This window comes from Cygnus atratus, chromosome 1 (assembly GCF_013377495.2).
Source record: "Cygnus atratus isolate AKBS03 ecotype Queensland, Australia chromosome 1, CAtr_DNAZoo_HiC_assembly, whole genome shotgun sequence".
NCBI lineage: Eukaryota > Metazoa > Chordata > Aves > Anseriformes > Anatidae > Cygnus > Cygnus atratus.
In genome coordinates, this window is record NC_066362.1 from 101,813,967 (window position 1) to 101,829,988 (window position 16,022).

The 16,022-nt window shown below is 41.2% G+C and overlaps 1 protein-coding gene across 6 annotated transcripts in view; it reads right to left on the reverse strand.

Moving 5' to 3' along the window:
* Positions 1 to 949: 949 nt before the first annotated feature.
* TSPAN9 (tetraspanin 9) overlaps positions 950 to 16,022 on the reverse strand; it is a 182,311-nt gene continuing 167,238 nt past the window's right edge. For 4 of the 6 annotated variants that reach the window (XM_035545682.2, XM_050710086.1, XM_035545680.2 and 1 more), the window contains 6 exons: positions 12,238 to 12,429; positions 10,538 to 10,612; positions 7,984 to 8,085; positions 6,022 to 6,153; positions 5,828 to 5,911; positions 950 to 5,056 (listed from right to left, as the gene is read on the reverse strand). In XM_035545682.2, the coding sequence (XP_035401575.1) occupies positions 4,985 to 5,056; positions 5,828 to 5,911; positions 6,022 to 6,153; positions 7,984 to 8,085; positions 10,538 to 10,612; positions 12,238 to 12,429 (657 nt within the window). In that variant the 3' untranslated portion in view covers positions 950 to 4,984. The remainder of the gene's footprint in view (positions 5,057 to 5,827; positions 5,912 to 6,021; positions 6,154 to 7,983; positions 8,086 to 10,537; positions 10,613 to 12,237; positions 12,430 to 16,022) is intronic. The other 2 variants (XM_050710082.1, XM_050710084.1) reach the window with 1 other exon arrangement.

Below are 16,022 nucleotides of genomic sequence, written 5' to 3' on the forward strand. Positions count from 1 at the left end.
AGCAAAGGACAGTTGGAGTGGAGTTGGGAAGGGGCTGCTAAAACCAAGTGAAAGCTGCAAAGAGAGTCTTTCTCTGCAGACTGTTGTCTCTGAAGGGATAGAGCTGCCCTCAACACAGATATCCTCTTGCTTTATTAGTCTTCTTCCTCTTATCTTACACTATTTTGTACCTTTTGTCTCTTTCCCTCTGAGCATATACCCTCCAATGCCAGCCTTGTCTCTGTCCTAGGCACATGACCCCTTTCTCCTGGTCTCACACTCTCCGCACACAGAGCCTTTTCTACTTGAAAGTCCATTTCTCCTCCTCTCAGCACACATGGATTCCATACCAATTCCTCTTTCTCCATCCGGTTTTGATCTTCTCATTCAGACTGCATATACTTTCCAGCTCCAGGGTTCTCAACCCTCCCTTTCACCTCACATATTTTCCCCAACTGTAGCCAACTACAAAGTCTAGTATGTGAGTTGAGTGGAAGAAGACTAGAGCTGGAAGCTCTGGCTCCCTTCCAATCCTTGAATTGCAAGACACAATCATTTTTTTCTCTCAAAGCTTCCATTCTACTAGCTTCTATTCTACTATCTTCCATTCACTTAACATATAGATGCTCTAAACCATTCACTCCCTCTCTGTTCCTATGTGGCTTCAAAATCTAGCCCTTTCCTGACCCCCTACATCTCCACTTCAATACACATACTGTCCAGCTCCAGCCCTTTATCTCAGCCACTATCCATCCAGTCACCCAAACTTCTATCTGTCCTTTCTTTCTTCCTTCTAAGCCCCTGCCTGAATATCTCACTGTTAACCCACCCATTCAAGCACCTACTATAGAATCACAGAAAAATTTATGTTGGGATGGATCTTTGTGAGTCATCTTTCGGATTTTTTTTTTTGGTACCCTTTTAATTTTAGTGGTTGTTGGGGGTGGGAGAGAAATGAGCTTCAAGAGGCACCTTTTAAAATATCCTTTATTTTGATATCATCCTAGTAAAAATCTTTCATATAAAGGCAAAAGTAGGTATTGCATAGAAGAAATACAGGTGCAAACATTACCTGAGGGGAATGGCATGTTGTTTCTTAGTGTCTGCTATCTACTGCACAACAGATGGCTAGCCTTTAGGCAAATATCTCCAGGTTTCCCACATGAGATGCAGGATGAAGCTGTTTAACTCTACGGAAGGAAGTTACATCAGAATTATGTGTGTCCTATTCTCTGCTGCTCCCAAGAACCATCTGCTGGGAAAACACACTATCGTTTCTTGCCTTTTCCATGCCTGACCAACACATTGCCCAAGAAAGACCATGAAGATCAATTCTGCTTTACTCTGCTTGCACCCTTCCTGTGTGTGAGTTTGTAGTTCATGTATTAATGGAAGTGTGGGGGAGCGACACAGGGGGATACAGGATAAGAGAGCTGGCCTAACTTGACCATAGTCCAAGAACTCAATGAATCACATACACAAGTCATCTCCTGTAATCTCTGAGATATTTATACCATTGTTTTTAACATCTCACATGTTACTTCACTATGGGCAGAGAGTGTGGTTTTTTGAATGCCTTCCACCTGGGCTTCCCATAACTAAAAGCCTTGGTACCCAAGAGGGAACAGAATTCACTTCCACAGCTTTCAAGGAGAGGTTCTTTAAGCAGTTCTCCCAATATGTCTCTGCTTAAGTGCTGATGCAGCTTCCAAACATGAAGCACAGCGAGACAGCAGGTACACTACAATCTGAAGAAACACTCAGAGAAACAGTACTTTCACACATGAACTGTGCTTTCATGAATTATAGATACAGAGAGGTATGCACTTATACAAATCAATATTTGTGTATACTAAAGATATTTTTACCCAGTATCAGTTTTTATTTAAAAACATGCGAAAAACTTGTAGCTAAATAACCAGAATGTTGTTTGGGGAAAACACATAGACAGCCACCCACCAGCACAAGCATAAAGAAGTGCATACAATACATGAGACAAAGCTCCCTTTGACCAGTTACCGGAAAGTCAGTACCTTCTCTGACAAACTAATGGATACAGCCTCACGCTTTCCAAGGCTGTTTTTGTTGCCTGGAAAGTGGCATTACTTTTCTTCTCCTTTCAGGATATCTGTCATCTCCTCCCACATCAATGAGTCAGCTAGAGACACAAATCAGCCCTGCTCTTGACTACCTTCCTGTAGGGTGGCTTCATGGAAATGAATACATGAAGCTTGTGTAACTACCTCACTTAATACTGTGCCTAGAATGCCAAAAGTAGTCATTAAAAAAAGATTTCAGGATCTATGCCACTATCAGATCATGAAATGGAATGAAGCATTCTACAAAAATAAGTTTGGATGAAAGGCAAAATAGCTGAGTTTGCAACTACACATTTCTTCTCAAGAGTTACTCATAAACATTTTTTTACTTTCCTACTACTTTCACTAATATATTTTACTTTTTATTTTTTTTTTGTACAAAAACTGAATGCAGACTGAAATTTAAATTGTGGTAGGTACCACTGTGTGACCAAAAAGGACAGATGTGATGTACACTGCTCTTTTTGAACCCCAGAGAAAACTAGAGAAAGAAAAGCACTTTTTTTGCTAGAGAAAACCAAGTACCTCTGCTCAAAAGGAGAGTGCAGTAGAGCCATCAGATGAAAATTGTCCTGTCTTTTCTTGCAAAAATGGGAACACATTTTAGCAACTTTGTATACAGTCTTACATGTAGCAGCACGTACACTGGGAATCAGAGCCCCTTCTTCCATGTGGAACATCCATCTCCAGCGGGGCTCAGATGCTCCTGGTCCCAATTTTCATTAGAAATGGAAGTAAAACTGGATTCTGTTTCTGTGCTTTTCCTCTGCTCCTTCCCGGACTTTCAAAGGCAATCCAAATTAAACAGCTGAGCCCATGTGGTATTGTCTGCTTTAGGGGGAAACAAGAGCCCTGTGAAACTTTGGGCGTAATGCTCATGTGGGCAAGAACCAGGCTCTAAGAACAGTAACCTCCTTCATCACTGCAACACCCAAATTTGTCTCCATATCCCACACATTCACACTTCTTCCTGTCATACCAATCTCATATGAAGTCTAAAAAGTGTCACATTGTCCACAAAAAATGCTATTGCTGCCATACTTACAGATGTAAGCAGGACCTACTGGGAAGATACACAGGGGACTAATACCTCCCAGACAGGAAGTGGCCCAACAGTTATTTCAGCCCACCATGAGAAGACTGGCTGATTGATACAATGAAACTAATATATTTTAAGAGTTTAAAGTATAAATATTCAGACTGGACATTAGGAGAAATGTATTTATCAGAGTTTGATAAAGCACGGCTCTGAAAGGGGTACCAGAGAGGCACAAAAACTCCACCCTCAACAGTTTCTGAGACTCAGTCCAATAAAGTCACAGTCATACCCACCTCACATAGGTCACAGTCCCCTTTTGAGAGTGACATTGGATGAAATAACCTATTAAGGTCCCTTCTAACTGCTGCTAATAAAAAAATCAATATTCCTTTCAGACCTGAGTTGAGCCCTGACTGGAGTTAAATCACAGCATCGTCCAATAGCTGATCCTTTCCTTCTTCCTTCACAAAACTGTAAAACTGAGGAAAGACATCTGCAAAAAACTGGAACAAAGTGTAAATGGGGTTGGCCTGCAATGAAGCAGAGCTCAAACTAGAAAAATATACGTTTGATTTTTCTAGCCAGAAAATGTTGGTAAACATATGCATTGCAGTGAACTCCAAACCACACCCTGTTGGATGGAATTGCCAATGTCCCAGCATGAACCAATTCTGTGCTGAAGGTGTGACAATGTGACAATGCATACTGTCTCTGACTGCTGTTTTCGAAACCGCCCCTTTCCTGTATCATCTGATCATCTTTAATCAAACTCATATTCCTCGCTGTCCAGAGACACTCCTTCCAGTTCAGGGAGACAGCTGTACCTGAGGGAACCCCTTCAATGAAGGACATGACATGACAATATTGCAATCAAATTGCCATCCCCCTTTCTAATATCCAGTAGAACGCTATGCCTTGGGCAAACTTTTTGAAACAGACAGTTTCAATTACACAATACAGTTTGTGAAGGCTGCTGCCAACTGGCCAGCAGGTCAGACTGCAATCTTTCTCCTTCATGCCAGGGAGCATTCACTTGTTTAGTCAGTATTTTTAGCTTTCAAAGTAGCGTGACATCAAAGCAAGCCAATGAGGGCCATCAATTACAGAGCCAAAGATTGCTTTGGGTGGATAAAGACATCGAAATTTAGGCTCACAGGACTAGCGAGCTCCCCACAGACTTGAGAAAAGTTATGTCTTTATTTGCCTCCACCAACTGCCAACTTTGAAAAACATGTCCTCTGGAGATTGCACAGTGGTTCCTAAACTAATGTACAATAAATGTGTAAAAACAAAAACAGTAAGAAGCTATAAATCAGGCAACTAAATTCTAAGCTATATTCATCGTAATAGTCATCATCATCATTATCATAATAAAAAACTATACACCATCTGGTACAAGAAGCTGCAAAGCAAAGCAGCTCCAATTCTTAGGACTCTCTGTTAGAGTGGCTTTTCCAAGTCTTACAGTGAATTGGACATGAGGGTTAAAAACTTAATGGAAGACTTTGAAGATTTCTCCCTTAGAGTTGAACACACATCATTTTTGCACATATAGCACAGATTAGTAGAGTGAAACATTTTCTTAAATTAAGGAAACATTCTTAGAACAGATCTATGATTTTGTGTAGAAAATCCATTTGTTTGGGGATCTTTCCCCTGTCTTTGGCAAATAAATGGCAAATGTGAAACAGACAGAAACATGAGTCAAATAACAAGCTGTGATAATAACTGTACAAGTAACAACAAAGTAGATCGGTCAGTGGGACGGATTCTCTTAGCGGGGCTCGGCCGATACTCTTTGTGGTCATTCCTTTTGTTCATTTTTATGATCAGACAGAAGGGTTGATGTGATAATGTCTCAGAGGCTTTAGGCATCATATTTTTTGCCAGTCCTGTGAATCTGCTGGAAGAGTGTCATGGAGAAGGCCATGCCAAGAATCTGAAGGAAAGCAAACAATGAAGGCTTCAGTACAGGAAGGCTACCAAAACTGAACTACCTGTGTTCACGGTCCAAATGTAGTTTTTAAAGACATTCTACACTAGTCAGCTTTCTCAAGCTTCAACACTGATCAGTAAACCAGGATGTATATTGTTCAGGCACACAGCAATGTCTGAAGACATGCCAAAGCACAGATGAAGGCAAAAAGTTCTCAGGGCTCCTTGTCACGTGCAAAAATTTTTCTGAAACAATGCATGCAAGTCACTCTTCCTTTTTGCCCAAACGTTTGTGCTTGATTAGCCAGATACCTGTGACTTAACCATCAGATTCTGACATTCTGTCCCAAAACTATAGCAGATTATGATGATACTTCTGCATTTCCTTTTTTAAGCACATGTTAACCTACTCACTTCAGCAGCCATGATTTAACTTGTTTTGGCAATTTCCAGACAGAACTTCCCCGTAAAATTTAAAAAATAACAGTTCCTTAAGAGACAAGGTAGCAAACATCTAAACCTGGTAACTCTAAAGCAGTGCTCTGAAGCGGAAATGCAGATAAGTGAAACCTCACTGTCGCATGTTTCCTTTGAGGAACTGACTACTGACTTGCTTTCTTTCCAAGGAGATGGCCTCAAATGAGCTCATAAAACAAATCTGATATTTTTGAAAATACAGCCAAACCCAAACTCAAAGAACTGCTTTTCACATAGCAGAAACAAGAATGCTGACAGCAAATCAAAGCTATGTTGACATACATCATACCGGCATTACCTGCATTATAAGGATGCACATCCCAATCGAACCAAGGACATGCTTATTCTCATCAAACCAAGTCATAACTCTCTCATAACATCCCTGAAAGATGAAAATTGAATTCCCAAGGTTACATTTCTTTCACGTGCATTCCCTCTATTTTCTACCTTCCACCCCTCACTAGGACTTGACCCGAGCAGAGTAAGCCTTACCGTTTTCCACACTAATTCAGTAGAATTCCGTCCGCAGTCTTGGGAGTTTTCTGTACAACATCGGTCTGGGACAGTGTTTTCTCCCAGCACTGGGTACCAATCCGTAAAGTCATTTACACCACAGCATTTCATCTGTGGGAAAAGTAAACGATTAATAAATGAACTAAACTACACAATTTGTCAAATGTACACTATCACAAACTTTTACTTAGAATCACAGAACCATAGAATGGTTTGGGTTGGAAAGAACCCTTAAAGATCATCTAATTCCAACTTCCCTGCCATAGGTAGGGACATCTTCCACTAGATCATGTTGCTCAAAGCCCCATCTAACCTGACTTTGAACACTTCCAATGATTGGGCATCCACTACTTCTCTGGGCAACATCTTCCAGTTTCTCACTACCCTGATAGTAAAAAATTTCTTCCTTATATCCAACCTAAATCTACCTTCTTTCAGTTTAAAACTATTACCTCTTGTCCTGCCACTACACACCCTGGTTAAAATCTTTTTCAGTCATTCTGATAAGCCGACTTTATATATTAGAAGGCCACAATAAGGTCTCCTCAATGTCTTTTCTTCTCCAGGCCAACCCCACCTCCTCCCCCACCCCCCAACTCTCTCAAGCTTTCTTCATAGGAGAGGTGCTCTAGTGCACTGATCATTTTCATGGCCTTCCTCGGGACCTGCTCTAACAGGCCAATGTCTTTCTTGTACTGGGACCCCAGATCTGGGTGCAGTACTCCTGGAAGGGTCTCATGAAAGCAGAGAAATAACATCCCTCAGCCTTCTGGCCACACTTCTTTTGATGCAGCCCAGGATACTATTGACTTTCTGGGCTGCAAGGGCACATTACTGGCTCGTGTCCAATTTTTCAACCCCAGTACCCCCAAGTCCTTCTCTGTTGGACTGCTCTCTAATCACCCAGTCTGTGATTAATTAATCACTCAGTCTGTGATGACATTGGGGATTGTACTTGGCCCCACTGAACTTCAAAGGTTCCACATGGGACCACTCCTCAAGCCTGCCAAGGTCCTACTGGACAACACCCCTTCCCTCTAGTATATTAACTGCACAGCTTGGTGTCATCCACAAACTTGCTGATGGTGCACTCAATCCCAATCCCTATGTCACTGATGAAGATATTTAATAGTATTGCTTCCAGCACAGACCCTTGAGGGACATCGCTCATTACTAGTTTTCACTTGTATTGAATATAACTCTTTGGATGCAGCCTTCCAGCTAATTCTTTAGCTATCTAACTGCTCATTCTTCAAACCCATAGCCCTCCAATTCAGTGGCAAGAATATTGTTGGGGACTGTATCAAAGGCCTTACAGAAGTCCAGGTAGATGATATTAGTAGCTCTTCCCTTGTCCACTGATGCAGTCACTCCACAAGAGAAAGCCACTAGATGGCACGATTTGCCCTTGGTGAAGCCACTTTGGCTGTCTCTAGTCACATCCTTGTCTTCCACATGTTTTGATGTAGCTTCCAGGAAGATTTATTCCATGATCTTACTACTGTATGTTTTCAAAAGGGATGCCACAGCAATTCTGTGTTTTTAAAGTTCTTTGTGCCCCATGATCTCTAAAAGCAAATACTTAATGACATTCAAAAAAAAAAAAGGGGGGGGGGGGGGAGAAAAAGCAGTCCTATATTCAACGTGTGTTAGTTTTTTAAGTCCTGAATTGTGAAATGCTAGCTGTCAGAGCTGCAGTTCAACCTATGCAGTTTTTGCTGCTTTTCCATGTTTCAGATTGTACTTCTAAATGACAGGAATAAATCTCAGACAGAGAGCATCTTTCACCTTACAAAGTACACTTTGATTATGCATTTCAGAATGCTCCCTAACAGCATGCATTAGCCACCTTTTAGACTGGGCATGGATGCTACCTTTAACAGACTGTGGCAGCCTTTGTGGCCAAACTGCAATTTCTTTTCTAATGAGAAAAAGTGTTACCTCTGCTTGAATGATATTCCACGCATTTTTCAGTCCAACATTATTTTCTGAATTGTACAGCTTCATACCTTCCTTCAAATCCTTCTTTGCACTCTCACTGACCTACATCATATAAATACAAAAATTCAATGCACTGCTATTTATAGGAAAGGACCAAATGGTACAGACTTGAATACAGAACACATCTCTCTTACATTTTCTCACCACAAACTTAACATGGATAAAAAAGATCTCTCTTAGCTTCAAGACTCTCACAAGGTCTCTTCCAGCAAAGACTTTCAGCATCTCCAAGGCCTAGTCTATTCCTCAGATTGCAAAATCTTGGATTAATTTTCATGAGAATGGAGACCAAACAGCTTTCCCTCTAGTTAGAATCCATCATATAATTATCTGAACCAAAATAACTGAAGAGTGACCAGCAGAAATATGCTGAGCTTATGTTAACTTTGTAACATACAAATGTTGGCAATACCCCACAGCAGCCTCTCCTGCCTCTAACCTGTGGTCTACTTTAATTTGCTAATATCATAAAACAAGAATCCCAATCTCCCAAACTTAACTTAGTTGTCCCTTGCACAGGTTCAGGCAGTCTGTAATCAATGGCCAATATAAAATCAATTGCAAAAGGGCATTATCATTGTTCTGCTTGTGGGGACAGGCTTGCAGGATTTAAAATTTTCAAAAGTGTTCTTCTTGCTTCAGAGGAGGAAGTTGGAATGCTTAACAAGAGATCTGAGGGGTCCCATTTCTCATATAAATTTCAGTCAAATCCTAGATGCAGGTAGGAATGTACCTTAGCTCTGACAGCCAAATCCAATGAAGATCTGGAAAAAAGCTAAAAACCAGCTTTATGTTTTGCCAGTTCAGTTTGTCAACTCAGCAGTGAGCTGGCAACAGAGAAAGGATTAACCTATAGATCCCGGCATGAAGTACAACTATTTTTAAAGATCTGTTTCATCTCTCTTTCACATCCCATTCAAAATCAGAATCACAGAATCATAGAACCATAAAATGGTTTGGGTTGGAAGGTACCTTTGACTAGTGCCAACCCCCCTACCACGGGCAGGGCCACCTTCCACTAGAGTGAGTTGCTCAAAGCCCCATCCAACCTGGCCTTAAATAGTTCCAGAGATGGGGCATCCACAACTTCTCTGGGCAATCTGTTCCAGTACCTCACCACCCTCAAGAAGTTCACCCCAACTCCCTGGAAGTGGCAGATATCATGACAACGTGGGAAGAGATACAATCTGGTAAGAGCTCAGTTTTAAAATGAGTCTGGATATGCTCATAGCGTAATGCTCTGTCCTGTGTTTGGTAGAGCCCTCTGATTCCCCAAGGGTTTTCCATTCTTATCTATCTGCCAAGCCAGTGAGCTGTACCTGCTCCTCTTAATCTTTACTAGATAGCCGGCTAACTTCTTACAAATGGGCTTTATGAAAAGCTGTCTATTGATCCTCTCCCCAGCCTTGTCAAACTCTCTGGGACAGCCCTGTCAAGTGATTCAGTTGGTGGCATCTGGAATCACCTGAGAATACCCCAGGCCTTGCTCCTTGCTCCTCCGGTGCTGTTGAAGGGTTGGTCCTAAGAGGATAACCAGGTCCAAACCAAGCCCTTTCGCAACCCAGGTCCACGAGATTATCAGCTTTTTGCAGAGACATAAACCAGCTATATTCATGGGTATCTTAGCTTTAGGAGAGGACTAAAAAGCAGGCTCTGGACCATGGTTTTATTTCAGGGAGGAAACTGCAAATCTCAGTATGTTCTTCTCTCCTGTTTGCCCTTCTCATCACTTCCTTCCTCCCCCAGAAGCAGCTTACAGAAAACAGCCAAGGTCTCAAGGTTAAACCTTCACCAAAGTGAAGAGCAAGGATGTCCTGGTTTCAGTTAGGACAGAGTTAATTTTCCTCCTAGTAGCTGGCAGGGTGCTATGTTTTGGATTAGGATGAGAAGAGCGCTGATAACATGCTGATGTTTTAATTGTTGCAGAGCAGTGCTTACACCAAGCCAAGGACTTTTCAGCTTCTCGCTCTGTCCTGCTAGCGAGCAGGCTAGGGATGCAGCAGGAGCTGGGAGGGGACAGACCCAGGACAGCTGACCCAAACTGGCCAAAGGGGTATTCCATACCATCTGATGTCATGCTGAACAATATATAGGGGTGGCTAGCCGGGGTGGGGGGCCGGCTGCTCGGGGATAGGCTGGGCATCGGTCAACGGGTGGTGAGCAATTGCATTGTGCATCACTTATTTCGTACACATTATTACTATTAATACTACTACTACTACTACTATTATTATTATTATTATTATTATTATTGTTATTATTTTTCCTGTCTTAATAAACTGTCTTTATCTCAACTCACAGACTTCACTTTCCTGTTTCTCTCCCCCATCCCGGAGAGGGAGGGGGGAGGGTGAGCGAACGGCTGTGTGGTGTTTGGCTGCCAGCTGGGCTAAACCACAACAAAGGAAAACCCACATACCTTCATCTAACAAAAGCAAACTCAACCTGGTTCACCTGTTAGTACAGATAATTAATCTGTTGCATATTTGCTTACCTTGTCCATATAAACAAAGAACAAAATGAGTAATATCAGCTCTGCCAGGAGAATTATCAGCAAAACGATGAAAAACTAGAACAAAGAAAAAGAGACTGTGTATACACACTTGCCAAATACAGAGCTGGAAACTGAATATTATTGGCCTTGTCCTTCAAACCTTTCCTCTACTGCCAAAAATATGCAAGCTTGATTTCAAACAGGTCAGACATATTAATACTATATTGTCACTAAAGCTTCTGTAGGTCTATCAATGAGGAAGCTCACTGTGTAGTGGTCTCTAATTTTTTTTTCCCTACTATCAGTTTTCTTGTTTCAGCAATGCACTTAGCCCAGTCTCTTTCCTTCAAACAATCTACAAAACAGATGCTAAGCCCACTGCCACAGAGATCAATGTGATATGGCATGGCAGTGGTTCCCTATTAGGTGGGAACAGATCTGACTACCTATTTGTATACTCATTACTCAGCACTTCTTTCCAACTGTCTGTAGTTCAAATCTCTCTCTGCAGGGGGCAGAGAGAGATGAGCTTCAGCAGTTTCTAATTAATTTTCATGTCCAGTAGCAGCCTTGTAGGTACTAGTGGTATGACATATAGCTACAGCATCCCTATATAGGCACTGGGGGAGATGGAGTATGAGATGCAGCAAGCTCTCTAATCAGTAACTCATGGTAATCTGTATCAAAAGACTTCTGCAGAGCCTTGTAAGAATATAAACAAACTCTTAAAAGAAGAACAAAAAGTTTCTGTTGGTGTTGTAGTTCATGTGCATGAACAACGTAGATACCATTATTATTCTCTATTTCCTTTCCTAGCCGTATGACAAAAACAAGCAGCAGATACTTGCAGCAACAACTTGCAGCAACTTGCAGATACAGCAGCAACAAGTGCACATTTCTTCTCCAGTTTAATTTTCTGATGGTCTAGGGAACACTGCTCAGCTGTTCCCCAATACCATAAAAGGGAGATATTTACACAAGAAAAACTCATATGCTCCTTAATGTCATAGCACCTCTGATTGAAAACTGCAACTGAGTTGGAACCTGTCTGCTTTGTAAGCACTCCTCTCACCTTCTCCTCAGGGTGAAGAGGATCATGATGAAACCCCCTGGATTTATGCAAGAGGAGTGACCCACAGTGTGTTTTCTGAGAGGGGTTCCCAAACTCTGTGTTTCTGTGCTGGACAAAGGCTGCCAAGGATCTTTTTTTTTTTTTTTTTTTTTTAAACTGGTAATACCAAGCAGAGATGCTGACTTCAGGTCATGTGCTTTCCACTAGCCTCTGACACAGGCCTTATCTAAAGTAAGGCAAAGTAGAAAATAGCCATGAGCAACTGTGAGTGGCATCCAAAAACAGCTGTGCTTAAGATTTTCCAGTCAATCCTTCTAAAAGACATTTCCAGAACGGCTATCCAGTTGAACCCACAGTTCATGTTTAACCATTCAGAGGTAACTGATAGTAATTTGCTTTGTTATCTAATACATAAGTTTACACAGTAACAAGGCTACATTTGCTAATGCACCAATATCACTGTGACCAAACCTGTGGAATGTCATATTGTAATCATACAGAAGACAAGGTTAAGGAATATGTTACAGTGATCCACAGGACTACTTTGCACTGGTGAAAATGTTTTTAAATAAAATAATCACAAAACAACAGTAACTGGTCTTAGTGAAAAGAAATATCAATGTCTTACACTCAGAAGTAGGCACTTGTTTTCCTTGATAGCACCCAGGCAGCCCAGAAAGCCGGTCACCATGATGACTGTGCCAAAGGCAATGACTAGGTTGGCAGCTGAAAGAGATGGAAAGCTAGGAGAAAATGTGGCGAAGTTTCCTTGTGACACTGACAGCCAGATGCCCACGCCCAGGAGCCCACAGCCACATAACTGCAAAGAGATAAACAAAAGAAAGATTTCACCATTAAAATAAATGGCACTGACTCCTTCACCCACTCTCAAAAAGGAAGGAATTTCTCAAGTAATTTCCCAGGTAACTGCTCTGCAGTAATGCTCTCAATGGCTTGGTACTGAAACAACATGAAACTAAATGTTTTTACCTAGACTTGGTCATGTAACTTATACTGATAAATCTGTTCAAAAGCCACTGGATGGCAGAACCCTATTTTTAAAGACTCAGCACATGAAGCCAGGGCTAACAATTTATCTCCCAGCAACACAGCCCAATACAATTTTTCTGTAGGAAGGCAAAAACATAACTTGAAAGAATGCCGCATCACACATATTTGCGCAGTCATCCACAATCTCTCAGAGTACCAGCCCCATAGGTCCTCATCCTAGGACAGGCAAGGAAGTCATGGAGATAAATATGATCAACATCATTTCAATAAATATTTGTCATAACTTTCCATTGGCCAGGCCCAGTAGCCTGGTTGTGTTTTAGGATTAGTTCTTATAGCTTTCCTGTTGTTTGACACTGCTCTTTCCTCCTGCAATTCTAAAATTCTGCTGAAGACAACCACGGAATAACTCCTTTCAAACTGCTGTAGTTATTGGGTCAACATGCCAAACTACACAATGTGATTACAGTTCCCTTTAGAGATTTTTCACTATGAATGTTAGTGCATTATTCAGTTGTACCCCAGTGTCTGCACTGACTACGTTCTCACTATGGCTGATTTCACAGACCCACTGGGCAAGCTAAGGCAAGTTCTCCATTTCACAGACATTTAACTTCCCAAAGTAAGATTTGTCCATACCAAAATTACATTGAAAGTTCATATTATATAATAAAATCAGTTGATGGTGGCAATATTAAACACTAAGGCTCATCTATGCAAACAGGATGATCTACAATGACAGAAGAGAGTAAGTAGTCAGGAAGATTTGCGAGTTGATGAAAGATCCTAAAAACTTTCACAAGGAGGCATCCCTTTCCAAACAGTGCTAACATACTCTTAGCATACATCGCATTTTATTTTTCTTCTCTCCAGAGGAACTCCTCAGCTTTTGTGCTTTCTTCTCTGTTTGTACCTCCTTTACCAACCTACTGAGTAGCTGTACTCTTGATGCTAAAATTTATCCTTTGACCTTAGGTCCCAGACCAAATTATCATTCATGCTCTTTAAAAATATCCCAAATAATTTCACCGTCTTGGGACTGAATTGCATAAAGCCATACCAACCCAAGCTTGCAAAAATTCTAGCAGTAAAATAGCTTTCTCTGACACTTTATTTTCTACCAGTCTCATTTCTGATACAAGGTAATCACTGTGAAAATGGTCTCACAGCTATTTATTCTCACTGGATCCACCTCTTTCCCTCTGGTACAAATGAATCCTGGATGATGAAAGAAGCAAAAATATTTTAAGTCATTTTATTAATTCCCTTTCACTTTTTCTATCTCACCAGACACAGCTGTCCCTAATCTTGTTTCAGTGCACACTAACTGAAGTTTTGTAAGATATTAACTTGATTGTCCGGAAAGACAAATAAAGGGATTTTTCAAAATATTACAATGCATTAACTGCTCTGTTGAGACCACAATATACTCTATTAAGCAAATGAGTTAAAGGAGGAAGGGGAAGATTCAAAGCTCAGCAATTCCATTCATTTACTCAGAGGGGCTCAGATTTTGCCTTTGCAGTTTTCTTACATGAGTTACAGAAAGAAAAAGAAAATAAAGGAAGGACAAAAGAGAAAAAAGAGAAAAAAAAAGTAAAGAAAAAATAGAAAAAAGAAATATACCTAATATTTGGTAATATACAGAGAATAGTTGGACTAACACCTTGTGTTGCTATTGGTATGGGCTTGGGAATGTGATGCTCCTATGTCTGAAGAGTAACCTGTCACTCCTGGAGCTGTTTATCCAGTCCTTCCCAGAGAAAAGTAATATCTGCACAGCTTCTGATGGCCTGATAAAGGCCATTTCTGAAATTGCTCTGAATGCCTTGAAGGGGAACATTCCATTAACACCTCACCAGACACACATACTGAAAAAGGGCCATATGTCGATTAAAAGCCTGAGTATCGAAAATGTGTCCTTCAAAAGAAGGAAGTGTCTGGTGAAGCAAACAAGTAGATTTATTAGTTTTCCAAGTTTTGTTCTTCTACTTATCACAGGGCTTTTGGTAAAGCAGTGATGGAATATGTGGAGAAAATGTATCTGGTGCCTGCAGATCAGCTGGAACAGTTAAGGGTGCTACCATCGTTCCAGGAAGACAAGAGGGCTGACACTATCTACTCTGGATGCTAGAATGAGGGATATTCTCCAGAAAGCACGCTTAATGGCCAACAAGAAAGCTAAGGTTTATACAGCTGTTTTTCAAAAGTACTTGGCATATGTGAAGCAGAGCAATCAGGAAAGGGGGGAAAAACTCATTTTTTTCTGGAAGAAAACAAGACAGAAGTGGAAAAACCTCTGCAGACTCCTGAGGACCCCAGTCTTGTAGTTCAGGAAGTGCTGGATAATGTGCATCCCTGATATTGCAAGAACACATATGTGCTACTAGGTAAACTATGGCAACATAAGCATATCTCTTCTTGGGACAATCAGGGAAGTTTTGCATACAAAGGAGATGTCCTCAAGGAGTCCAGCTTACTTGTTTGGGTTGGATGTGTCCTCTAGATTTGTGCACCTTGTAATCCTGAGAACACCTAAAGGTTAGAATGCCATAGCTGTGGTGAATGAGCCATTTTCTTTCATGAATCATACAGATATCTTGGAACAACTAAAAGTGACTGAGAAGGGCCAAGATGCACTACACACACAACCTAAAAAGAGAGATACCTAAAGCCCAGTGGTTCACCCTGTGAAGTTTACTGTTAAAAACAAAATATTCATAAAATCTTAAACCTTTGCTGTCTATGGCGTCCATTTAAAGAAATATGTTGGAATGGGGTGGGGTTAAAGAACACACATATCCTTGTGGTTGGGTTGAAAGTTTTATTTAAAGCACGTATTTATGAAAAAAGTTTCAAAAGATGTAGGTCTGGTTGTTCTGAAACATATTTTCTGTTGTATGGAAAGCTTCATATTCGTATTTTACAAAACACATACTATCTGGTCATTTTGTACTATATCACTAGCATACAGTTTAAAAAGCTGTTCAAAGGTTATGTACAAAAAGACACAATGGTATCCATAAGCTGTGGAGAGGGCATGCTGCAGTTGCTCCGTCTGGAAAGCAATACCTAAAGTGTTGTGTTTTAAGAAGGACATGATATTTTCAGGAAAGAGAGTACTGTTTGGGCAGTAGCCATACAGGTAAAAAGAAAAACTGCATGGTTCTGACCGGTGATGAAAATTGCCAGCCAGTGCTCTCCAAGAAGCTTCCATGCACCCAGTGGAAGGCCCTTCTCAGTCTGATGTACTTGTAGGTTTACTACAGGGGAGGCTGGCCCTGCCCGCCTATCAGAATAGACCACGTGACTGGAAGAGGGGAGCGACTGCCATGTCAAATGGCTGCCAAGGCTGCTGGGAGAGGGCACAGGGACTTCGCCAGAAGGTGGGACAGCTGCCGC